This window comes from Mustelus asterias, chromosome 6 (assembly GCF_964213995.1).
Source record: "Mustelus asterias chromosome 6, sMusAst1.hap1.1, whole genome shotgun sequence".
NCBI lineage: Eukaryota > Metazoa > Chordata > Chondrichthyes > Carcharhiniformes > Triakidae > Mustelus > Mustelus asterias.
Genome location: NC_135806.1, coordinates 64,282,041 through 64,309,911, shown reverse-complemented (window position 1 = coordinate 64,309,911; position 27,871 = coordinate 64,282,041). Strand labels below are relative to the sequence as shown.

The 27,871-nt window shown below is 41.7% G+C and overlaps 1 protein-coding gene across 3 annotated transcripts in view; it reads left to right on the top strand.

Annotated features, from left to right (window-relative positions):
- The window catches only part of naa35 (N-alpha-acetyltransferase 35, NatC auxiliary subunit), a 73,117-nt gene extending 47,986 nt beyond the window's left edge, over positions 1-25,131 (top strand). For 2 of the 3 annotated variants that reach the window (XM_078214447.1, XM_078214446.1), the window contains 7 exons: positions 154-332; positions 6,445-6,581; positions 11,351-11,418; positions 14,983-15,123; positions 18,663-18,785; positions 19,104-19,184; positions 24,876-25,131. In XM_078214447.1, coding sequence (XP_078070573.1) covers positions 154-332; positions 6,445-6,581; positions 11,351-11,418; positions 14,983-15,123; positions 18,663-18,785; positions 19,104-19,184; positions 24,876-24,935 — 789 coding nt within the window. In that variant the 3' untranslated portion in view covers positions 24,936-25,131. Of the gene's footprint in view, positions 1-153; positions 333-6,444; positions 6,589-11,350; positions 11,419-14,982; positions 15,124-18,662; positions 18,786-19,103; positions 19,185-24,875 lie in introns of those variants that run through there. The other variant, XM_078214448.1, reaches the window with a different exon arrangement.
- Positions 25,132-27,871: the final 2,740 nt, after the last annotated feature.

Below are 27,871 nucleotides of genomic sequence, written 5' to 3'. Positions count from 1 at the left end.
GTTTAATGATTGTTGTTTTTTTGGGAGTGAACTTCTTCCAAGCTTGAATGTTTTAAACTGCAATGCTATTTCAAATACCACTGTGTGTAAAGGTCAATAAATCTGCAAAAATGCTGAATGGCAACATAACTTCTTGTGAACTCCTGCTTGCAGGCTGAGAAGGTGGATGCAACACTCCATAGCATGTTATTGAAGCAGGAACCACAGAGGCAGCATCTAGCATGCTTAGGCACTTGGATCCTCTACCATAACCTTCGGATCATGATCCAATACTTGTTGAGTGGCTTTGAATTGGAACTCTACAGCATGCATGAATACTACTATGTCTACTGGTATGGAAATTTAACTGCAGTAACGGTATTCAAATTATACTGCTATAGCTGCCTTTGTGTATTTATCTTTGGAAGTGACATGATCTGAACTTTAGATGGGAAGTTGCTCAAAATCATAATTTAAATGTTGAATTGTTGAGTTTGTCATCATGTTTAGTTATGTCTAGACTACTAGAAAAGTTTGAATAGTTAAATTAAGCGAACAGTGCATGTCTTGCTCCATTAGTCTTATAACTGGGTTTTGCAATTTTTTTTTAAAGTAAACTCTTACACATTTCAATAGAATTGTATTGCAATCTCTGAATTAAGTAATTCTAAACAATTTCTGCACATAGGACTATTGAGAATCTAGAGTAGAGTAGAAGGGAAATAAAAAGAATTATAGAAGGATTACAGAATAGAACAGTAGGCCATTCAGCCTATCATATCCATGCTGGCTCTGCAAAAACAGCTCATGTAGTCCCACTCCCCCACCTTTTCCCCATATACCTACAAATCTTTTCAGATAATTTTCTAATTCGCCATTGAAAGCTACAGTCTGCCACCTCCACACTCTCAGGCAGTGCATTTCAAATCCTAACCACGCACTGCATAATGAAGTTTTTCCCCATGTCACCCAAGGTCCTTTTGCCATTCACCTTAAATCGGGGTCCTCTGGTTCTTGACCCATCTATTAAAGGGAACAGTTCCTCCTTATCTGTTCTGTCCTGACCTCTCATTATTTCACATAGCTATCTGCGTCTGGACTTCATTAACCTTATTTACCACACATGCATTCACATACATGCATAGTAAATCTAATCTAGACCTTATTGTATTCTCTCTTAGACTGGCCTCATCTAATATATTACTGTTCCTTACTATAGTGCTATGTTCTTCAGCCAATTATTTGTGCACATTGTTTTTTCCTTATAATATTACCTCCTGGTTCCCACCACTCTGCCAAGATATTTTAAACACAGTAGTGCTAGCAAAACATTCCACAAGGACATTGTCCGGCTCTGTTCAGAGGCAACATCTCTCACAGTATCAGTACCAATGTCCCAGGAATCTAAAGCCTCCTGCCTGCACCATCTCTGGAACAATTCTTCCATCTTCTCCATTCTCCTATTTCTAAAGTCAATACATGGCACTGGGATTGTCTTTGTGGGGTGTATTTGCTAGTGTTTAATATAACATGGTAAGATGGTGGGAACCAGGAGGCAATATTAAAAGGGAAAAACAATGTGCACAAAGATTACTACCTTTGTTTGCTTCCTAGTTTCTTTTCTAGCTCCCTAAAATCTATCTGTGGCCCTCATCCCTCCTTCCATCTATATTGATGGTACCAAATGAACCATGACCTCGAGCTGTTCACTTCCTACTCTGGGTGCTCCGCAGCTGTTCAGTAACATCTTTGACCCTGACACCAGGGAGGCAACATATGGTGTGGAGCTGTAGACCTGACACTGGCAGCAGTTCCCAGAGAAACCATCATTGTCACCAGTATTCAAAAGTGAATACCAGTTGGAGAGCAAGATACAATATGGGATTCTTGCATTACCTTCCTCGTCCTCTTTGACTGTCTACGTCACCCATTCAACAAAGAACAATACAGCACAGGAACAGGCCCTTCGGCCCTCCAAGCCTGCACCGATCATGTGTTCCTAATTAGACCATCTGTTTATATCCCTCTATTCCCAGTCTGTTCGTGTGGCTATCTAGATAAGTTTTAAATGATCCTAGCTGGTGGTTGTCTGCCTCAACCACCCTTGCTTGGTAGTGCATTCCAGGCCCCCACCACCCTCTGTGTAAAATACGTCCCCCGCATATCTGTATTGAACCTTGCCCACCTTACCTTGAATTTGTGACCCCTTGTGTTTGTCATTTCTGACCTGGGAAGAAGCTTCCAACTGTTCACCCTATCTATGCTCTTCATAATCTTATAAACTTCTATTAGGTCACCCCTCAACCTCCGTCCTTCCAGGGAGAACAACCTTAGTTTACTCAATCTCACCTCATAGCTAATACCCTCCATACCAGGCAACATCCTGGTAAACCTTTTCTGCACTCTCTCCAAAGCCTCCAAAACCTGTTAGAGTTCTTTGAAGAGATAACAAATAGGTTAGACCAAGGAGAGCCAATGGATGTTATCTATCTTGACTTCCAAAAGGCCTTTGACAAGGTGCCTCACGGGAGACTGCTGAGTAAAATAAGGGCCCATGGTATTCGAGGCAAGGTACTAACATGGATTGACGATTGGCTGTCAGACAGAAGGCAGAGAGTTGGGATAAAAGGTTCTTTCTCAGAATGGCAACCGGTGACAAGTGGTGTCCCGCAGGGTTCAGTGTTGGGGCCACAGCTGTTCTCTTTATATATTAACGATCTAGATGACGGGACTGGGAGCATTCTGGCCAAGTTTGCCGATGATACAAAGATAGGTGGAGGGGCAGGTAGTATTGAGGAGGTGGGGAGGCTGCAGAAAGATTTAGACAGTTTAGGAGAGTGGTCCAAGAAGTGGCTGATGAAATTCAACGTGGGCAAGTGCGAGGTCGTACACTTTGGAAAAAAGAATAGAGGCATGGACTATTTTCTAAACGGTGACAAAATTCATAATGCTAAAGTGCAAAGGGACTTGGGAGTCCTAGTCCAGGATTCTCTAAAGGTAAACTTGCAGGTTGAGTCCGTAATTAAGAAAGCAAATGTAATGTTGTCATTTATCTCAAGAGGCTTGGAATACAAAAGCAGGGATGTACTTCTGAGGCTTTATAAAGCACTGGTTAGGCCCCATTTGGAGTACTGTGAGCAATTTTGGGCCCCACACCTCAGGAAGGACATACTGGCACTGGAGCGGGTCCAGCGGAGATTCACACGGATGATCCCAGGAATGGTAGGCCTGACATACGATGAACGTCTGAGGATCGTGGGATTATATTCATTGGAGTTTAGGAGGTTGAGGGGAGATCTGATAGAAACTTACAAGATAATGAACGGCTTAGATAGGATGGACGTAGGGAAGTTGTTTCCATTAACAGGGGAGACTAGGACGCGGGGGCACAGCCTTAGAATAAAAGGGAGTCACTTTAGAACAGAGATGAGGAGAAATTTCTTCAGCCAGAGAGTGGTGGGTCTGTGGAATTCATTGCCACAGAGGGCTGTGGAGGCCGAGACGTTGAGCGTCTTCAAGACAGAAATTGATAAATTCTTGATTTCTCGAGGAATTAAGGGCTATGGGGAGAGAGCGGGTAAATGGAGTTGAAATCAACCATGATTGAATGGTGGAGTGGACTCGATGGGCCGAATGGCCTTACTTCCGCTCCTATGTCTTATGGTCTTATGGTCTTATGGTCCACGTCCTTCTGGTAGTGTGGCGACCAGAACTGGACGCAGTATTCCAAATGTGGCCTAACCAACGTTCTATATAACTGCAACATCATATGCCAACTTTTATCCTCTATGCCCCGTCCAATAAAAGCAAGCATGCCATATGCCTTCTTCACCACCTTTTCCACCTGTGCTGCCACCTTTAAGGATCTGTGGACTTGCACACCCAGATCCCTCTGTGTGTCGATACTCCTGATGGTTCTGCCATTTATTGTATAGCTCCCCCCTGCATTAGATCTACCAAAATGCATCATTTCGCATTTATCTGGATTAAATTCTATCTGCCATTTCTCCACCCAATTTTCCAGCCTATCTATATCCTGCTGTATTCTCTGACAATGTTCATCACTATCCGCAACTCCAGCAATCTTTGTGTCATCCGCAAACTTACTAATCAGACCAGCTACATCTTCTTCTAGATCATTGATATATATCACAAACAGCAGAGGTCCCAGTACAGAGCCCTGCGGAACACCACTAGTCACAGACCTCCAATCAGAAAAAGACCCCTCCACTGCTACCCTCTGTCTTCTATGGCCAAGCCAATTCTGTACCCATCTAGCTCGTTCACCTTTGATCCCGTGAGACTTAACCTTTTGCATCAGCCTGCCATGAGGGACCTTGTCAAATGCTTTACTAAAATCCATGTAGACGACATCCACGGCCCTTCCCTCGTCAATCATTTGTGTTACCTCCTCAAAAAACTCAACCAAATTTGTGAGGCATGACCTCCCTCGTACAAAACCAGGTTGTCTATCGCTAATGAGACTATTCAGTTCTAAATGTGTATAGAGCCTATCTCTAAGAATCTTCTCCAACAATTTCCCTACCACGGACGTCAAGCTCACTGGCTTATAATTACCCGGGTTATCCTTGCTACCCTTCTTAAATAACGGGACCACATTTGCTATCCTCCAATCCTCTGGGACCTCACCTGTGTCCAATGAAGAAACAAAGATTTCTGTTAGAGGCCCAGCAATTTCATCTCTTTTCTCTCTCAGTAATGTAGGACAGATGCTATCTGGCCCTGGGGATTTGTCTACCTTAATGCTTCCTAAAACACCTAACACTTCCTCCCTTGTAATTGTGAAATCCCTCTTTTTCTGCATGCTCTTGAGCTGCATGGCGATCACATTCAGAAACATGCTATCCATGAATTTCTAGGCCTCACAAATGTTCTTTGATGAGACCAACCACTACACAGCCTCTGAAACCCTCCTTGAACTGATGATATTTCCTGTATGTGTAGTTGTCTATGGAGTTTCTACATAGAGCAGGATGTGCACTTCATGGGATTGTAATGTCCAGCCATGCAGCAAATTATTATCAGAAATTAACTTAAGACATAAATAAATGAAGACTCACCATCTTCTCATCAATCATTTCCTTCTCTTGTTGTGCTGTCACTTTTTATTTAATAGGGAGTTAAGTTGAATGATTTACTTAACTTTCATTATCTAAATACCTCAGATTTTAATTTACCTGAAAAGAAATCAGAATCATTTCATGTTATTATCTCCTACTATTTAACTTTAAAATAATCCACTAGATCTGAGTAATCCACTGATCATAATTATATGATAAATAATCTAATTGATCTTGGTTTCTAATACTAATCAATTGATTTGGTCTTACTCAATGCTTGATTATTTTAAATTAAATCAAAAGATTAACAATATACTAACCCCATATGAATGTTTGTCCTGTGAAGTCACTTGGTGTGTTTATTTTTCCATCTTTGTCCAGTTCAGACTTGGTCAGAAAGAGTGCCTGCTCCAGGTATCTTAGGCTGCACTACTTCACTCCCACTCTTGCATTACTCCGCTCCACTCCCAGCCTACCCTTGCATAGTAATAAAAGTAATAAAAGAGAAGGCGGAAAGAAAAGCAAAAGAAAATATATCTTGCCTTTTTGAATTACCATGACCAATATTACAAGATATCAAGATTTAATGAAGGCATTGTTCAAATTTTTTGAGGGAATAAACTTATATATTTTGAAAATGTTTGGAGAAGAGAGAAAAGGGAGTTAGTAATGTCACACTATCTGTATGCCAATAGTTGCCTTTAACTTTAAACCTTTGAAATATTCAAAATTGGTATGTTCATTGCAATCCCTTCTACAATCATTCATAAGCAAGACTCTTCACTCTTCATTTTATTTTGTTCCATGTGACAATAGACCATTTCTGCACAGTTTAGTTTGAATAAATATCTGGGTTTTATAATTTATGGAGAATAATCTGCTGACTGACATGTCACGGACCCTGTCATAATTCCCTTAAATAATTGGTTATATACTTTCAAATTGAGCAAAATTAATGATACCATATAAAAAATAAATTCCCTATCATTTCTTCATAACCTTTCCACAATCTATAGTGACCTTTGCATTGGTAAGTAAAAACTTTAAAGTTCAAATATATCTATCAGTTTTAGGCAAAACCTATTCCAATAGACTTTGTGCTGTTTTATCATGTGTTCTTTTTTATTTTCTCATCTTATTTGACTATGCCAAGTAATAATTATACAGATCTGAAAAACTAGTTTAAAAGTCAAAATTATTTCAGCTCATCGAATACAATTTGTATTTTACATCAATACTGTTAACCATCCCGTCGGGCATATTCTGTGAAAATCACTTGTTGGTTTGCATGGTTCTTACAAGTATCTGAGTAAGTAGAAGGTGCTGTGATAGCACGTTTTATTTTATAGATTAAAAATACATGTTAGTGTACACTGCTCCACAGGTATCTGTCGGAATTCCTGTATGCTTGGCTAATATCAACACTGAGCCGTGCTGACTCCTCTCAAATGGCAGAGGAGCGGATTGTAGAGGAACAACAGAAAGGGCGCAGCAGCAAAAAGACAAAAAAGAAAAAGAAAGGTAGGTGCTCCTAAAAGAAACTCTGCCCTGGATTTTGCAATAGTAATGATGGCAATATTGTCTGCATTCACTATTATTACTTCAATCTTGGCTTCTATCTTAAACCACTACGGTAGACTACTTGAAATGAATTGCTGAAAAAAGAATCATTATTTGTCAAAGCTTTTCACCTTGCACCTAGGAGGACAATCGCAAGAATACAAATCCAAGGGAAGCAACAACTTTACACTGTATGAGAAAGGAGTGCAGATTAGTTAGCAGGTGAACTCTGGTAGAGGCATTGCTATGGAGAATGCTCCATTTGATGGTGACTGATAGTTAACTGCCAAGTACTGTTTTAAATTTAAACTAGGCAGCTTAACTCTGATTGGTCAAGCATTGCCCTGAGAATTGAATCAATGAATGGCTGTCACTTATTTTGTTTAGCTGAAACATTTGCGTGTGTTGGAAGCTACATGTATTAATGCAAAGGGCACACTTCCTTGCAAACAGAAAGAACATGTAGACATATTGCTGTGGCCATTGGCACAGTACAGTTGTATACAATCACAATTTGTAACCTCACGATCCAGCATTTTTCCCCACTCTACCGTTAACATCAAGCTGGGGGATCAACCCTGGTTCAATGAAGACTGGAAGAGGACATGCCAGGAGCAGCACCAGGCATACCTTAAAAAAAAGAGGTGTCAATCTAGGGAAGCTACAACACAGGACTACTTGCATGCCAATCAGCAGAAACACCATGCAATGGACAGGGCTAAGTGATCTCACAGCCAATGGATAAAATCTAAGCTCTGCAGTCCTGCCACATTTAGTTGTGAATAGTGGTGGTCATGTAAACAGCTAACTGGAGGAGAAGGCTCAACAAATATCCCCATGCTCACTGATGCGGGAACACAGCACATCTGTGCAAAATATAAGGCATTTGCAACCATCTTCAGCCTGACATGTCAACTGGATGATCCATCTCAGCCTCCTCCCAAGGTGCCTAGCATCACAAATGCCAGACTTCAGCCAATTTGATTCACTCTACATGATAGCAAGAAATAGCTGAAGTAACTGAACACTGCAAAGGCTATGGGCCCTGACAACATTCCGACAATAGTACTGAAGACTTGTGATCCAGTACCAGCTGCGCCCCTTGCCAAGCTGTTCTAATACTGCTACAATTCTGGCATTTATGTGGCAATATGGAAAATTGCCTAGGTGTGTCCTGTCCATAACAAGCAGGACAAATCCAACCCAACATCACCCCCATCAGCCTTCTCTCAATCGTCAGCTAAGTGATGGAAAGTATCATCAACGGTGCTGTCAAGTGGCAATTATTCCATAATAACCTGTTCACTGATATTCAATTTGGGCCCCATCATAGAGGTTTTCAGCATGGAAACAGGCCCTTCGGCCCAACTTGTCCATGCCGCCGTTTTTTATTAAACCCCTAAACTAGTACCAATTGCCCGCATTTGGCCCATATCCCTCTATACCCATCTTATCCATGTAACTGTCTAAACGTTTTTTGAAAGACAAAATTGTACCCGCCTCTACTACCTCTGGCAGCTTGTTCCAGACACGCACCACCCTCTGTGTGACAAAATTGCCCCTCTGGACACTTTTGTATCTGTCCCCTCTCACCTTAAACCTATTCCCTCTAGTTTTAGACTCCCCTACCTTTAGGAAAAGATATTGACTATCTAGCTGATCTATGCCGCTCATTATTTTATAGACCTCTATAAGATCATCCCTCAGCCTTCTACGCTCTAGAGAAAAAAGTCCCAGTCTATCCAGCCTCTCCTTATAACTCAAACCATCAAGTCCTGATAGCGTCCTAGTAAATCTCTTCTGCACTCTTTCTAGTTTAATAATATTCTTTCTATAATAGGGTGACCAGAACTGTATGCAGTATTCTAAGTGTGGCCTTACCAATGTCTTGTACGACTTCAACAAGATGTCCCAACTCCTGTATTCAATGTTCTGACCAATGAAACCAAGCATGCTGAATGCATTCTTCACCACTCTGTCCACCTGTGACTCCACTTTCAATGAGCTATGAACCTGTATCCCTAGATCTCTTTGCTCTGTAACTCTCCCCAACGCCCTACCATTAACTGAGTAAGTCTTGCCCTGGTTCAGTCTACCAAAATGCATCACCTCGCATTTATCTAAATTAAACTCCATCTGCCATTTGTCAGCCCACAGGCCCAATTGATCAAGATCCCGTTGCAATCCTAGATAACCTTCTTCACTGTCCACTATGCCACCAATCTTGGTGTCATCTACAAACTTACTAACCATGCCTCCTATATTCTTATCCAAATCATTAATATAAATGACAAATAACAGTGGACCCAGCACCGATCCCTGAGGCACATCGCTGGTCACAGGTCTCCAGTTTGAAAAACAACCCTCTACAACCACCCTCTGTCTTCTGTCATCAAGCCAATTTTGTACCCATTTAGCTACCTCACCCTGGATCCTGTGAGATTTAACTTTATGCAACAACCTTCCATGCGATACCTTGTCAAAGGCCTTGCTAAAGTCCATGTAGATAACATCAACTGCACTGCCCTCATCTACCTTCTTGGTTACGCCTTCAAAAAACTCAATCAAATTTGTGAGACATGATTTTCCACTCACAAAGCAATGCTGACTGTCGTTAATCAGTCCTTGCGTCTCTTAATGCCTGTAGATCCTGTCTCTCAAAATACTTCCAACAACTTACCCACCACAGATGTGAGGCTCACTGGCTTATAGTTCCCAGGCTTTTCCCTGCAACCCTTTTTAAATAAAGGCACAACATTTGCCAAAGTCCAATCTTCAGGCACCCCACCTGTGACTATCAATGATTCAAATATCTCTGCTAGGGGACCCACAATTTCCTCCCTCGCCTCCCACAATGTTCTGGGATACACTTCATCAGGTCCCGGGGATTTATCTACCTTGATGCGCTTTAAGACTTCCAGCACCACCTCCTCTGTAATATGTACGCTCCTCAAGACATCACTATTTATTCCCGCAAGTTCCCTAACATCCATGTTTTTCTCAACAGTAAATACTGATGAGAAATATTCATTTAGGATCTCACCCATCTCTTGTGGATCAGCACATAGATGACCAGGGCCACTCTGTTCCTGACCTCCTAACAGCCTTGGTTCAAACGTGCACAAAAGAGCTGAATTCAAGAGGTGAGATTTGAATGATTGCCCTTGACATCAAGGCCATGTGTGGCATCAAGAAGCTGGAGAAAAACTGAAGTCAATGGGAATAAGATGGAAAACTCTCCACAGGCTAGTGTAATTTCTAGCACAAAGGAAAATAGTTTTGTCGAAGGTTAATCATCTCAGTCTTGGGACATTACTGCAGAACTTCATCAGGCTAGTGTTCTAGGCTAAACCATTTTCAGCTGTTTTATCAATGACCTTCCCTCCATCGTACGGTCAGAAGTGGGGATGTTCGCTGATGATTGCACAATGTTGAACACAATTCATGGTTCCTCATAGACTGACGCAGTCTGTACCCATGTGCAGCAAGACGTGGACAACATTCGGGCTTGAGCTGATAAGCAGCCAGTAACATTCACGTCTCAGTAACATTCACACCAGGCAATGACAACATCTGACATTCACTTGCATTACCATCACTGAATCTCTCACTATCAATATCCTGGGGATTGCCATTGACTAGTAACTGAACTGGACCAGCCATATAAATACTGTGGCTACAAGAATAGATTAGAGGCTATGAATTCTCCAGAGAGTAGCTAACCTCCTGATTCCGTAAAGCCTGTCCACCAATTACAAGGCACAAGTCAGAAGTGCTATGGAATGCTGTCCACTTACCTGGATGAATGCAGCTCCAACAATGCTCAAGAAGCTCAGCACAATTCAGGACAAAGCAGCATGCTTGGTTCACACCCTATCCACCACCTTCAGTGCCTACTCGCTCCACCATGGTGCACAGTGGCAGCAATGTATACTATTCACAAGATGCACTGCAGCAACTCACCAAGATTCCTTCGACAGCACTTCCAAACCTACGACCTCCAGCACCTCAAAGGGCAAGGGCAGCAGATGCATGGGAACGCCACCACCTGCAAGTTCCGTTCAAACTACACACCATCCTGACTCGGAACTATCACTGTCACTGGGTCGAAATCCTGGAACTCCCTTCCTAACAGCACTGTGTGTCCACAATACATGGACGGCAATCGGTCAAGAAGGCAACACACCACTTCCTCAAGGGCAATTAGGGATGGTCAATAAATGCTGGCCTCGCCAGCGACACCAACATCCCATGAAGAAATACAAAATACAAGCCTTTCTTCATTGAATGCAAAATCCAGTCCTCTGCAATTATGCCTCACAATTGGAATGGTACATCAATGGTTTAATGTCATTGTAAGCTGGTCCTTAACAGTAGTATCCTTTGTCCATTGGGAAGTCCCTCCTTTCTAATAGCGTTGTGGATGTGCCCACACCAGATGGACTGCAGCAGTTCAAGAAGGTGGCTCAGTGCCATTTTTTCAAGGGACGTTAGGAATGGGCAACAAATGCTGGCCTTGCCAGTAATGCTCACATCCCATGAAAGAATTTAAAAGTAAACGCAGAAACCAATGCCATTTCAAGATAAAATTTTAAAGGTACTTGCTGAAAATATATTAAAGTAAACTCAAAAGCATAAGCAATTATTTCAGTTTTAAGGCTTTTTTTTTAAGTGTTATAGAATTGAATCATTTTTCTAACCTGTGGGAAAATACTTTATTTCTCTTACAGTTCGACCTCTGAGCAAGGAGATCACCTTGAGCCAGGCTTATCATAATATGTGTGCTGGAATGTATAAGGTGAGGATGTTTTTGCTTTTAAAAATGTTGTTAACTTAGAGTAGAGCGCTCACTTGCTGTGAGAAGGCAGAGAAGCTATGAGCTTTACAATGCGGCAGAGCAAGAAGAATCTCTCAACTAGAGATTGAAAAGGAGATAGCGGATAACCTTGCAACCATAAAGAGAGGAAAATATTTCCCCAACACATTCCTTCCCCCTACCATAATCCTCCATAACACACCCCCCCCCCCCCCCGCCCCCCCCCAAAAACCATTATTTCACAGGACAATCAAATATGCAAATGTGATCTGTTCCCAGGCCTCCACAATTGAGTTCCTTGGACTGAATCAGAGTTCGGCAACCTTTTTACCTGAAGAGAGATTTTATGAAAAAGATTGCTTAAAATAAAAACTATTGGGAACTGCAAGATTTTAAAAAATGGAATTAAGCATAAGCATACCTTAAGGGGGAGAAAATGTTTATTAGGAGTTTAAGGAACATTATGCATTTACCTGATGCTGTAAAAACCATTTGCTTTAACTTCTCTCTGACGCTTGTATGAATGACTCCAATTACTGCTGAATTTCATGTAATTTCAATCTCATATATAGGTTGGGCAAAAATCTGGTTTCTACACCCCAGGAATAGGTAAAAACCATTACTTTTGTTTCAAAGTTGTATCTTGATGCAACACAAATCATAAATTTCCCTTCAGCTTTATCAGGTTTTTTTCCCTGGAGAATCGTAATGGCACATTTCCTTAAGAAATGTGGTCTGTGAAAGACAGTTAAATGGCTATAAATATGTATCAGTTCTTAGATTAATGAATACAATCATGACATGAACCATAGAAAGTCTTCCTTTAGGTGCTGGGTGGGTAGAATATCTATAGTAAAGGAGGAATGAATCCTCAAAAATGCTGCTCGATTTCTGTTTCAAAACCCAGGTGTAAAATAGCGCAGTAGGAGCAGAAATATTGATACTAAATGTTCTTGCGTTTTTACAAATTGGTTATGTAAATTCCATTAAAAAGGAGCCACACAAAAGATGTTATAGAGCAGCATTCAGCTCCAGAGCCACGGGCTGTCACTCCCAGGCTGGTCACTGGAATGTGAAAGTGATGCAGACACAACATTTAGTTAACAGCGTGGGAGTGCGAGAGGAGCAGCGAGGCCGTTAACAGAGAGAGAGGCAGCGAGGCCGTTAACAGAGAGAGAGAGGAGCAGCGAGGCCATTAACAGAGAGAGAGGAGCAGCAAGGCCATTAACAGAGAGAGAGGAGCAGCGAGGCTATTAACAGAGAGAGAGGAGCAGCAAGGCCATTAACAGAGAGAGGGGAGCAGTGAGGCCATTAACAGCGAGAGGAGAGTGGGGTCATTAACAATGAGAGAGTGCGAGAGGGACAGCGAGGACATTCAGTGCAGGACAAGCAACAGGACCAGGGAGGAGGAAGACCCCATGCCGATAATGTCTCCTATGAGGCTCTAGCATCTGTGGTGCTGCTCTCACAACAGCTATGGGTCCAGCCTCCCCCTCATCTGCAGCTGGTCCTGTCCACGTGCAGCAGCACGTTGGTGTTTCTGCTACAGCTCTATTGCGATGAGGAGCAAAGCCAACTCAACAGGCTCCATGATTCTCCAGAATCATGCATTGAAACAAGGAAAATACCATAGTGAGTTATGAGGATTCCTGACAGAGCCCTGACCCTCATCCCTCAGTGCCTCTGGGACTTCCACCCAAGCGCTCCCCACTTAGTGAGTGCCTCTCTGCTATCCCTCACCCCATCCCCTCTGACACTATAGCTACATCCCCACATTGGCCCCTCTCAACTACACCAGAATGAAGTGCATGCACCCTCCAGAGCCTCAGTGGCATCTAACCCCCAAATTTCAGCCTCCCCCCCCCCCCCCCCCCCAAAAAGAAATCTGGCATTACATAAAAGGGCAGTTGAGTGGATGCATAAGACCAGCATCTGCATCCTGACAGGGCATCTCAAAGATGGGCCCATCGTGTCACTGATGGGGTGAGTGGTGATAGACTTCACCATCCGCCTTGCATTGAGATTCTCGTCAGTGTAGTCTGTGTTGTATTGAAGCTTGTCTGAGCTTTGCATTTCAATGCTTGGAGCCTAGAGTTCCAAAGGGTTAAGGGCTTTGTTCCCATCAGTGGCACTGATGTTTAGCTCTGCAGATTTAATCGACAGAATTGCCTAAGCAAAGAATGGTGAGGTTGTTGTTCTGCCAATTGGCATCCTTAAGAAGCCAGGAGTTCAATGGAATACTCTCCACTTGCTGGATGAGTGCAGCTCCAACACTCGAGAAGCTTGACACCATCCAGGACAAAGCAGCCCGCTTGATTGCCATCTCTTCTACAAATATTCAATCCCTCCACCACTGATAAACAGTGGCAGCTGTGTGACCATCTACAAGATGCACTGCAGGAACTCACCAAGGTTCCTTAGGCCAGCACCTGCCAAACCCACAACCACTGCCATCTAGAAGGACAAGTGCAGCAGATACCTGGGAACATCACCACTTGGGGTTCCCTTCAAGTCACTCACTATCCTGATTTGGGAATATATCACTGCTCCTTCACTAACTGGATTAAAATCCTGGAATACCCTCCAGGATTGTGGGTATATCTACACCCCAGGGGTCGCAGCGGTTCAAGACAGCTCAACACTACCTTCTTAAGGGTAACTAGGGATGGGCAATAAATACTGGTCTAGTCAGTGACACCCACGTCCCATAAATGATTTATTTTTGAATTAGCATTTCAAGCACATTCCAAGAGGGCACCCTCATTCTCAGAGGTCACAAAGGCTGCAGAGTTGAACTGCCTTCCATTAGCCAAGTCATGTACTCTTAGAAAGGTAGACCTGGGTTTGGTCAGTGGGCATTTGGAAGCGAAACTTGTTTATCTGCAAGTGATTTGCCAGAGGTGCCACATGTAACCGATGAAAGGGTGAAGGATGGACCCCAGAGGTAACGATGCAAGTCAGGAATATAGCTGGAGATCCTCTGGCTCCAAATGGCTATGGTAAAAGTGAAACCTAAGTTCGGGCATGTCCATTGAGCTGAACAGTGGAGAAGAACAAATGAGATAAATTTGAAATATATAGGTAATGAAACAAGTAATGATCATCATGACCACTCCTTTGAAGTTTTCATGTAATAATGTACAGATTCAATCCATAATGCACTGGCAAAAACTGCAGAGTACAATATAGTCAAGTAGAATTTGACTTAGTCACTATAAATCAAAGGCCCTGCTAATGTGCACTCTGTGTTACACTCTACTGCTCTAAATTATTCTACCCTCCTGTTTACTGAGCAATACCAGTGGAAATCTAATATACAAAAACATTTAGTACATTTTGTACAAATGTAACTTGATTCTTCGCTTTTCAGAAAGTATAAAAACCTGGTTCTGCAAAAAAAATTGTATTTAATGCAAATATAATTTGACTCATTGCTTTTCTGTGATCTTAAAAGGATGGTTCTGCTCATTCAGAATTTTAACAATTGCTTTCTGTCAAATTATACTCACTTAAAAGTATATTTTTCCCCGTTTTTGTGTGGTACAGACTATGATAGCTTTTGATATGGATGGAAAAGTGAGAAAGCCAAAATTTGAATTGGATAGTGAACAGGTTCGATATGAGCATAGATTTGCTCCATTCAACAGTGTTCTCACTCCACCGCCAGTCCATTACCTACAATTTAAGGTGAGTAGGACAAGTACTTCACTGCTAAAGTATTTCATAATTAATTAGCCTTTTGATTATGAAGATAATGCTACATGAGCAAAGTGTTTTTATTTGGTGATCATTCTTCAGAACTCTTTGACCTTTTTGCTCTCTTGCCACCAACCCAGACTTGATTCACTCTTAAATAGGTCTACAGCTTTCCTCTGTGCTTCCTTTAGCATCCTCTGAAGAGCTAATGGTGGCTCATTACAAGCTGCAACCTCAATTTCCCCATCTGACTCTGCGAACTTCCTGACTAGTGTGTCAGCAGGCAGCTTATCCTGCCAATCTCCTTCACAGCCAACTCACACTTCTCATTGCTGACACTGTGAACTCAGCCAGCAGATGTACTTTCAATACCTCTCTACTCAAGTCCCTCCAGAATTTCCATTTACTTGTGAACAAAGCCATTGCCAGCCAGAGCTTATTAGGAATGATTGCAGCACCTTAACAGAAACTTGGTTATGAGTTGATGACACCTTCCCCTTATTTAAAGCCACCTGGCCTGCCTATATCTTTAACCATTTGCCAAGTGGAGAATGTTGCTGTGACAATGTGGTGCTTATCACCAGATCATACCTTGTTCCTCACTCCTCTGGCTCTTTATTCTTCATTTGAGCATCTCGTCTTGTTCCACCCTCTCGCCTCACATTTAAAATCATTGTTCTCCACTGCCCTCCCAAGTACCATAAAATGTTCTCATTGAAATACCTTCACTACTCTCCTCCCTCAGCACCAAACAACTTTTCATCTTTGGTAATTTTAATCTGAATGTCAACTCATCATGCTTTCTTTCCTCTGAGTTCACTGCCTCCTCAACTTACCTAAAGCGCTCCTCCATTTAACCTCCCCACCCTTTATTTTGCCATCTCACCTGATCTTGCTACTACTATCGTTCACTTCCTTGTACCAACCACTTCCTTATATCACTTTCCACACACATCCTATTACCACACCCCAACCTTAACTCTTCCTGCATCTGTTCCTGGAAAGAGTTCTCCCAAATTCACTTCAAAGTCCACTTTCAAAATCCCAAGAACTTAGCCTTTAGACCTCTGTTCACCACAATGTTTGTTGCTACTGGTTTAATCACCTCCACCTTTGATGCATTATTACACTCTCAATATGAATGCTCCCCCTTATCTCTGCTGCCTTAAGTCTGAGGAACGCAGACTTGAAAAGGTACAACAGATGGTTTAGCTTTCAATTACCATAACTGACTGGACCACAAAGCACTGGGTCCGATTCTCATCTGCTCAAACTCTTCACCTTTCCAGTTTCGTCCTGGAATGCAAAGATAACTCCTGGTTTCTGTTCTTTACTGCAAACCATCTTAAACCCCTCTCCCCTATCTCCTCCACTCTTACCTCTAACTATAAGTACAAAGAATTCTTTGCCACTAAGATTGAGACTTGCTGCCTCTGTCGTTTCAGTCTCTTCCACTAGCCCACTTGGCCAGACTTCCTTTAATGCTAACCCCTTGCTTTGGCCCTGAACTCACATCTTTCTCATGTTTTTCTGCTATTTCCCCTTCTGCTGTCTCTAAGTTCATCTTGTCCATCAGTAAACTGCTGACCACCCAACTCCCCTCAAGATTCAGAAATGAGCTGGTAGTGTTAACAGTTCTCTCCTTCTAATTGGTGTCCCTCTCTCCTTTAAAGCTACCATTATTATCCTTCTCAAACCAGCCCTTGAGCCCACCGTCCTTGCAAGCTACTGCTCAATCTCCAACTTCCCTTTCTTCTCAAGTCCTTGTACATTTTCATCCTTTCTAAATCCATGCCCAACTTTTCCAGCACTCCATGTTTGACATGGGCAGAACCTGGACTGGCAGGATTCAAAGTACAAAAATGGTTCTCACCAAAGTTCAGGTACTACAAAGATAAACTATCCCTGTCTGTTCTTATTGACCTGTCTGCAGCCTTTGACCACACAATCTTCTTCCAGTGCCTCTCCATTGTTTTCCAGCTAGATTGGACTGCACTCACCTGGTTCCATTTTCATTAATAATCGTAGCCAGTGAATCATCTTCCTGATCCCACAATGTTACCTCAGGTGTTCTCCAAGGATCTATCCTACTCCTCATCTACGTGCTGTCCCCTAGAGATATAATCTGAAAGCACCATCCAATACTGGAGGAGCAGAAGTTTCCTCCTTTTTAAATGTTAGGAAACTGAAGCCATTGTCTTTGGTACAAAAGAGCTATGATGAAAAATCATTGATCTGAAACGCTACTGTTTCACTCCAGAGACGCTGCTTGACCTGCTGATTATTTCCACCTTTTTTCTGTTTATTATCCATTGTCCATGGCCCCCATTCCCAACTCAATTCCCCAGCTACTGACTCCATCCTTCTCCCTGGCAACGGTCTGAGACTAAAGCAGACTGCTTGCACTCTTAGTGTAATTTTTGACCCGTAGATGAATTTCCAATCACAGATCTGGACCATCACTAAGACAATTTCCACATTACATAACTTCACCCCATCTCAGTTCATCTGCTGCTGTAACTCTTATTGATGCTTTTGGTGCCTCTAGACTTGACTATTCCACTGAACTCCTGGCTAATCTCTCACATTCTGCCTTCTGTAAACTTGAAGTTTTCCAAACCACTTCCAGTTTCCTTATTCACACCAAATCCCATTCAAACATCACCCTGGTGCTCACTGATCTACATTGATTCCTTCCTGCCTTGATTTTAATATTCCCAACCTTATTTTCAAATCCTTCCATGGCCTCGCCCCTCCCTGTCTCTGTAATCTTCCACAACCCCAGAATCGCTCTCTTTCTAACCTATCTTCCACCCTCACTTCTTGCTCACCCTACCTTCTGATTTAAAATAAAAACAGAAAATGCTGGAAATTCAGAGAATGGCGGGCAGCATCTATGGAGAGAAACACAGTTGACATTTGAAGTTGTTGAACTACCATCTAATTCACTGTTAACATCACAAAACAACTTGCAATGCTCTGAATGTCTTGCTTCAAGTGCACAATTGGTGTAACCATCACACTTGGTTCATTTCTCATTATAGCCCCCACCACATTTAAGCACATGTTGAGACTCATTGTGTGCAATGCCACAGATTTTCTGCTTTTATTTGTAAAATAATGTTTAACAGTTGGATGTGTTGAAGGGAAATTTGCCTCTGTGTGAATTGCCAAATTGATTACTAAAAGGTAAAATGGTTCTTACAAGCAATTTTAATTTGAAGAAAGCATTTTGAAAAATCCTGCTTCTAAGTTGACTACCTTGTGTAAAATGAAAAGTTCAAATGTTGGAAATTTGTCATAAAAACAAAGAAATGCAAAAAATGCACAGCAGACTTATCCGCATCAGAAAAGAGATTGGTTTACTTTAAAAAGGATGGAGGGTTTTCTAAACTTGAACCTGGTTTTTGTTTGTTAGAGATTGATGAATCTCCTCCCTACATTTGGTATTTTCTGTTATTAAAGTTGTCCATTAACAAAAAAAAATTAATATTCATGCTGACGTATTTTTAAATTTTGTTGTCAAATAGGAAATGTCTGACCTCAACAAGTACACTCCCCCTCCTCAATCTTCTGACCTTTATATAGCTGCTAGCAAGCACTTCCAACAGGCTAAGATGATACTGGAAAACATCCCAAATCCAGACAATGAGGTATTGCACTTTACCTAGAATATATTTACAGTACAACGTTTTGTCTGATAGGATATTTTTACATTCCCAAATGTATTTCCCCTTACTTCTATTTGAGTAGCTTACTTTAGTTTTATCTGTGAGCATTGAGTATTTTCATAGGTGGTATTATAAGCAAAGGCCAAATATTTACTGTATTTGTCTTGTAGAATCTGTTTTTTAATGTGCACTAATGCTCTGTATATCACATGCCCCTTTTACTGGGTTGTGTGGGCTAATTATTCCTCTTTCTATCCTGCTTGTGACTTTTTCCCTTATGGCATGCAATTTGTTTTTCAGGTTAATAGAATTTTGAAAGTTGCAAAACCTAATATTGTGGTGATGAAGCTGCTTGCAGGAGGCCACAAGAAAGAGTCTAAGGTAAGTATTAGACCTTGAGAAATATCAGCATGTTTACCTACTGTATATGTAGCAACATTATTCTTTATTACTAACTTCTCATTTTCAACTTCAAACAGCATTATCACCCAAGCAAGTCCTAGCTTTGATCCCTGGTCTATGCTGAGTTGCCTAATATAAGTAGGGACAAAAGTAGAAGTATTAATAATTCACCAGAGTGCCCTTGAGCTGGGGAGAGATCAGTTAAGCCCTGCTCCTTATCGTTGAATAAATACTCCTGGAAGTTGCATACATGCATAGTATTGGTCTCCTCTTGATGCACCTTAAGTTGAAAAGCTTTCCAAGATATAAGTCTAGATTTTCTGATGGGGCGGGGTTCCAGATCCATGCCAGACAATGTTTAACAGAGTTGACTACCAAGGTGCAAGCCATCATCTCACAAGATGGAAGGTTACCAAAACCAAAGTTACTTGTTTGGCTGCACCCCTATCAGACAATAATCAGAAAAGGTGGAAAATTGTAATGCCAAATCTCCAGCCACTTGCGTCCATCTCATTTCTATACTTTCGGGAAGTGACCCCCCATTCCTAAGCAGGTCATATATTACATGACATAATGAGCTCTAGTTTTTGCCATTTGTTCCATTTTCTTGCATTATCCTTATAATGCCTGGTTTAAAGATTGCTAAACTTTGAAGAAGGCAGATGCAGTGACAGGCATGGTCTCTGATAGAAAACAGCTGGAGGCTAGGCCCCTGCTGAGTCTGATTCCAATGACAAGTCTCTGGAATCAGCTTTGGAGCTGCGGACAGCAGGCAGGGTTATCAGAAGCTGTCACCAAATTAGAACAAAGGATGGTGGAGTCCATCCACTGATGTCATGGCTCTGACATGGAGCACGTTGAGGTCACCAATGGAAGTGTGACCGCCGTGAAGACCCTGGCCCAACAGAATGTTCAGTTTCTGCCAGATATGTTCTCAGATTTGCACATCACCATTGTAGCCATGAACAGAAACCATCAGTGGCTAGGTGAGAGGTGGACCAGGCACCTCAATATCCTTCCAGGTTTCCCTTCTCCTCTTGTCAGAAAGGAGCCCCTGGGTATCCAAAGGATGGAGGAATATCAGGTGGACATCCTGGGGGCATCCACTGCTTCAAATCTCTCTGCTTTCACCCCATCCACTGCCAACACATCAGACCATGGAGAATGTACATGACCCAGAACACGAGACCTTTAGCAGGCCAGTCACTCTCAGGCTTCGAGCCTCCAGAGGATGCATGCCAAGGGCATCTCAGACAAGAGCAGAGCAGTCAGCAGGCTACCTTCCTCTCTGTTGTTGCTGTTGGAATACACCTAGTCATAGCGGTAGGGTTAGGAAAATTAAGTAAGACTGAGAGCACAGTGGTGACATAGGTGTTCACTCACTGTATATACTTTGCACATGTGTAAATACATTTTGCTGCTCTGTTCTAGTCATCCCTTCAAATATCTCCCATCATGTCCCGCAGGTGTATGGTGTTTTGCTCAATCTCTGTTCCATCAGTCGCCTTTAAGTCAATAGAAGCAACATGAACAAAGCCATTTGCTCTATCAAAATGGTGGTTGGACAATGTATATGTAAGACTTGCATCAGATGATCACATAATATGGCCAACTTTTAATTATTCTGATGCTGCTGCACTGAATTCTGTTCTCTCTGGATGTTGGGGAGGTGATGGCCTTGTGGTATTATCTATCGCTCGACTATTAATCCAGAAACTCAGCCTATGTTCTGGGGATTGGGTACAAATTGTACCACGGCAGATGGTGGAATTTGAATTCAATAGAAAATATCTGGAATTAAAAATCTGCTGATTACCATTGTCGATTGTCAGAAAAACCCATCTGGTTCACTAATGTCCTTTAGGGAAGGAAATCAGCCACCCTTACCTGATCTGGCCGACATGTGACTGCAGAGCCACAAAAATGTGGTTGACTCTCAACTGACCTCGGACAACTAGGCATGGGCAATAAATGCTGGCCAGCCAGCATAGGCCCATACCCCACGAGTGAATAAAAATAAATTATAGGTTTTAAATGTCTTGAAGTAATTCCAAACGAGTTCACTTTTCAATGGCTACCACATAATTACTGTCAGGTTTGAGTGTGTATTATAGTTAAATAATCGTTGAGGTCCATAACCTTACATACCGGGCTGCAACCTTAACTCATGACCGCATTTATGACTAAACTATACCCCATGATGTAGAGGAATGAATCTAATTTGCATTTGGTGACTCTTGAAATGTTTGCTAATGGCCATGACTGTGCAATGTTATAGGTGTGAGACTCGCCTTTTGATGCAAGTCTATTCTGTGTGAAGATGTCAGTTTGCACCTGAAGGTCTGCTAGCTTGGCTTGACATAAACCCTGTGCTAATTCTCATTAGGGTAATCAGCATGGTTATCTGATCACAACAGTGTCATCCATCTCTTAGGCTTCCTCATACATATCTCAGTCTGGTAGAGTGAAAATGTGGAGGACTGACAGTGGGATCTTCAGTGCTCCGTTCCATATCCCCTGTTTTGTGTGATGTATATTAATAATGATTTGGACGTAAATTTAGGGAGAGTGATCAGAAAGTTTGCAGACAACACAATCATTGACTGCGCGGTTGATGGTGAAGAGAATTGCTGTGAACTGCTGGAAGGTATCAATGGCTGGTCAGGTGGCTGAGGAGTGGCAAATTGAATATGACTCTCGGAAGTGTGAGATGATACATTTGAGAAGGTTGAATATGGTAAAGGATTACACAATAAATGGAAGGATAATGAGACATAGAGGAAATGAGGGATCTCAGAGTGAGTGTTCTCACAGATCCCTGTAGGCAGCAGGACAAGTTGATCAGATGGTTAAGAAGGCATATGGAATTACTTCATTTATTAGTTGGGGCATAGAATACAATAGCAGGGCAGTTATGCTGGAATTATGTAGAGCATTAGTTAGGCCACAACTTGTGTACTGTGCACTGTTCTGGTTAACTCATAGCAGAAAGGATGCAATTGCATGAGCGAGGATACAATGGAAATTTTCAAGGATATTGCTAGGACTGGAAAATTGCAGTTATGAGAAAGACTGGATAGGCTGGGCTTGTTCTCCTTGGAACAGAAGAGGCTGAGGGGAGATTTGATTGACATGTACAAAATTGTGAGGGGCCTGGATAAAATGGATGGGAAGAGCCTATTTACATTAGCAGAGGTCAATGACTAGGAAGCATAGATTTAAAGTGATCAATAGAAAGGGGAGATAAGGATTTCTTTTTCACCAATAGGATTGTGGGATGCTGAAACTAACTGCCTGAAAGAGTAGTAGAAGCCCAAACCCTCACCTTATTAGAATAGGCATCTGGATGTGTATCTCATGTGCCATAACCTGCAGGACTATGAACCAAATGCTGGAAAATGGATTTGGTTGTGTGGCTTGTTTTTTGGCCAGCTTAGATACAGTGGACCAAGTGGCCTCTTTCTGTGCTGTACACTTTGTATGACCCTAAAATCCTTATTGATGGACATCAGCAGACTGGTATTAAGTTTTCTTTACATGTACTTGTGGCTACTTGAATTACTAACTTTTGGATACATGCTTAGCATTGTGAGGTGGTGTGTCAAAATTGCACATCGTGACATTAGTTATTCGCTGGTTGCAGACCATGTGGACAAGGAGACAAATTTTTACCAACCCTTGCTGGTAGGAGCTGAGGCAATTCAATAAATTAGGAAGCCATGTCAGGGTGAATTTCTGTCGCTGTCCCGCCACCAATATTTCAGACAGCCCACTCCGAGACAGAAAAGACTTGCAGACAACTGATTTGCATAATAATGACCCCAATTGCACACCAATTAATGGGATAGCCCCTAATAATGTGGGGAGACTACATAACTGTGGCAGGCCTGGTGTCCATTGAAGCCTGTATGGAGCAGAGGAGAGGAATGGGCAGGGAAGGCATTTCTTGCAGCCCCAACCATCCTCCTAGGGGACGATTCCCTTCCAATCACTGTGGCCTACCTCCTTAAGCCATCCTGTATTATTTTTTTCTTAGCTGTCTGAGGGCATTTTGAGACATCCTTCCTCCCAAGTGTAAATGTTTTGTTTTTGCCATTTGAAGTTGATAGTTCTATTAATAAATAATTTTCTAAAACTCTTATGAAATATTCAATATGTATTAAATATATTTAATTTTATTCATGGGTCATGGTTAGTGAACAAGTCTGATTTAAATCGCACAGCCCAGACATGGGTGGGGTGGAGGTGGCATTCATGCAGACCACTCATTAGTCTAGGTTGTCCATCACTGCTGTATATTGACATCTGCTGGAATTGTGTGTGGATAGTGGGCTGAGCTACAATACTTTCCAACATTGAAATCATTGTCAAGGATCACATAGGAAATGGGGCAACCTTGCTGAAAGCCTGGACAGTTCCATAACCTAGCAAAGATCCAACAACGTCGGAGCTGAGAAAAAGGTGTATTCATCTTCGTGTCAAATATTCAAATACTTAATCTTCTCAGGTCTGCTGCTATATCCTGAGATATCAAACTATTCATACGCCAGTGTAATTATGTGAAGTAGCTATTGGAGCCAAATATTTGTTCTAAAATTCATACTTGTAATTGGCATTTTTAAAATGTGTATGTTTAATAGAGGTAAATATCTCAACTCCTGTGGATGTCTCAACTCCACACTGTCTGTGTGGAGTTTGCACATTCTCCTCGTGTCTGCGTGGGTTTCCTCCCACAGTCCAAAGATGTGCGGGTTAGGTTGATTGGCCAGGTTAAAAATTGCCCCTGAGATGCGTAGGTTAGCGGGTAAAAATGTGGGGGTAGGGCCTGGGTGGGATTGTGGTCGGTGCAGACTCGATGGGCCGAATGGCCTCCTTCTGCACTGTAGGGTTTCTATGATTTCTAACTATTCACCCATAACCATGTACCTCACACAGCAGCAATGAGTGGCTCATCTTCCAATAAAATATTTTGATTTAATTGTAAATATTCCTACTTGGGCATAACTTTTCTGTGCTTTATTTTGTATCTACAAAAAATACATGTTTATAATCAAACTTTAAGATTCCAAATTATTTAAATAGGATGCCTGTATTTTACAGCCTTGCATTCTCGGGTGCAGATTTTGGGTTGGTGGTGGCAGTTGGACAATGTACAAAGATTGAAATAATCTGACAGGAGCAGCAGCAGTGAAAGGTTCAGGCAGTTGAGTATTAATAGGGTAGTGAGAGAAAATGCTGAAAAATCTCAGCAGGTCTGGCAGCATCTGTAAGGAGAGAAAAGAGCTGACGTTTCGAATCCAGATAAGGTGCCTATTGGCTGCAGGTTTCACGAGGTGGAGGTGAGGAAGAGGTTAAAATCTCAGAGGTAAGTAAATACAAATATGCACAGTTTAAAGTTTATTTATGTCACATGTAGACTTACATTAACATTGCAATGTGAAAATCCCCTAATCGCCACACTCCAGCACCTGTTCAGGTATACTGAGGGAGAATTCAGCATTGCCAATGCACCTAACCAGCACATCTTTCGGACTCGGAACTGGTGTTAGATTTAAAGCATTTTAATATATATTTTGGAGATATATAACGCAGTAAATGTAAAGTTGATCTGCATGCATTAAGACGTACAATTTAAATCTGTTTTTGAAACATAATTTTTTCACATTTCAGGTTCCTCCAGAATTCGATTTTTCTGTTCACAAGTATTTTCCAGTCGTCAAATTAATTTAACTCCAGTGGAGATAATGACTATGGATAAAGATGAAATTCAACACTTGAAACATTTTGTTCTAGTTGTGGCTATGTTTCAGAATATGAGAAAGGGACGATGTAAAATTCAGAGTTGTAGGCACATCAACAGCAATGCTTTGTATATGCTGCTGTACTGTGTTAATACTGTGACCAGAATAAAAAAATATAACTTTTTAAATTTGTTTTTATACCATATTGGATGAAAGCCATGTCTCTCACTCAGTGCAACCATTTTACATATTGGTAAATGTAATATTGTAGAAGATTTTGTCGTCGGCTTTGGGTACAAACAACACTTAAACCCAGAATACTCTATTTCCAAGCTTTAATAACTTGTGCACAAGTGAGAACACGAGGCAAGCAAAGTATTGCCGAGTGTTGTGTTGATTCATACAGAAAATTTAGCAGTTGTAGTTAGTTACAGCAAATGAGAAACAAGCAATTCTTTCTAATCCTTCATTGGCATACATATCTACCAATCATAGCATAGCCATTTGCTCTTTCTTATCCAATAGAAAACCAATCCTTCATTAGCATAATATGTCCCCATATCTTGCTGTTTGGTAGTTGTCATGGTAAGTTGTTCCTTGTTTTCATCCTATTGTGCTAGCCTGGAATGCAGTGTTTATGGAAAAAGGTTTTAGATATATTCGCTTATCCTGAGTGACTGAAGGTCTTGTTTGGCTAATAATCATTTTCCATAACTTGAGTTTTTTGACAATTATGGAACTTTAATTTGCACAATTGTTTGTAACCTAACTTTCACAATTTCAGCCGGATACACCAACAAAGTGACCTCAGTATTTCAGCAATTACACAATGTTACAGATTACATACTAATAGAAAATAACCTTTAAAACCTATTCATAAATTTTTCAATGTCAATGTTTCACAAATACTGCTCTGACTGGTTTGGTTTTGCTTCTTAGCAGATCCTACATGAAGCAAATAAATGGTGTGACTCATCCATCATGCCACTCAAGGGCTTGCATTTATGTATTTAATGTAGGGAAAAAAAGTGTTCAGATGTGCAGTTTTTCTCCTTTACCTTTAGCATACTATTGCTATAAATTGCATTAAGAGTGAAAGATGGCAGTCTAGATCTTCAAAAATCATAAAAGACATTTATGACCTAGACATAAGAAATAGGAGCAGGAGTAGGCCATCTAGCCCCTCGAGCCTGCCCCGCCATTCAATAAGATCATGGCTGATCTGACGTGGATCAGTACCACTTACCCGCCTGATCCCCATAACCCTTAATTCCCTTACCAATCAGGAATCCATCCATCCGCGCTTTAAACATATTCAGCGAGGTAGCCTCCACCACCTCAGTGGGCAGAGAATTCCAGAGATTCACCACCCTCTGGGAGAAGAAGTTCCTCCTCAACTCTGTCTTAAACCGACCCCCCTTTATTTTGAGGCTGTGTCCTCTAGTTTTAACTTCCTTACTAAGTGGAAAGAATCTCTCCGCCTCCACCCTATCCAGCCCCCGCATTATAAGTCTCCATAAGATCCCCCCTCATCCTTCTAAACTCCAACGAGTACAAACCCAATCTCCTCAGCCTCTCCTCATAATCCAAACCCCTCATCTCCGGTATCAACCTGGTGAACCTTCTCTGCACTCCCTCCAATGCCAATATATCCTTCCTCATATAAGGGGACCAATACTGCACACAGTATTCCAGCTACGGCCTCACCAATGCCCTGTACAGGTGCATCAAGACATCCCTGCTTTTATATTCTATCCCCTTCGCAATATAGGCCAACATCCCATTTGCCTTCTTGATCACCTGTTGTACCTGCAGACTGGGCTTTTGCGTCTCATGCACAAGGACCCCCAGGTCCCTTTGCACGGTAGCATGTTTTAATTTGTTTCCATTGAGATAGTAATCCCATTTGTTATTATTTCCTCCAGTGTATAACCTCGCATTTCTCAACGTTATACTCCATTTGCCATATCCTCGCCCACTCACTCAGCCTGTCCAAATCTCTCTGCAGATCTTCTCCGTCCTCCACACGATTCACTTTTCCACTTATCTTTGTGTCGTCTGCAAACTTCGTTACCCTACACTCCGTCCCCTCCTCCAGATCATCTATATAAATGGTAAATAGTTGCGGCCCGAGTACCGATCCCTGCGGCACGCCACTAGTTACCTTCCTCCAACCGGAAAAACACCCATTTATTCCGACTCTTTGCTTCCTGTCGGATAGCTAGTCCCCAATCCACTTTAACACACTACCCCCAACTCCGTGTGCCCTAATCTTCTTCAGTAGCCTTTTATGGGGCACCTTATCAAACGCCTTTTGGAAATCCAAAAACACCACATTAAGTATATCAAAAAGATGCAATCACAGAACACTATGACAAAATTGTCAAACAGCTTCACTCACATAGCATTTGATGATGTCGACTTTTTTGATAAATTGGATGGACAGAGATTGTCAGCGAGAATAAAACTACAGATGATTAAATACCATGTGAATATAAATGAGTGGCTTGTGGAGTGCAGATAGTCACATTTTATAAGTTGGCTTAAAATGTTGGAAGCACTTTCAACTACCATTGGAAGCTATAAAAGAAATTCCAGATAAAAAAAAATCAACTGTTGTCTGGACTTGCTTCTGTTGCAAATTTTGCTACTTGTATATAAAATATTGGGACAAACTAAGTAAGATATTTTTCAATGCAACATTGTAACAATGCTGATAAGAGTAGTTACCCGTTTCCAAAGATATACAAGTTAGGTTGATTGGCTATGCTAAATTGATCCTTAGTGTTAGGGGGATTATTAGCAGGGTAAATATGTGGGGTCATTATTAGTGCAGGCTCGATGGGCCAAATGGCCTCCTTCTGCACTATAGGAAATCTATGATTTAGGCTATCCCATTTAAATGAATGAATCAAGATTACCAAA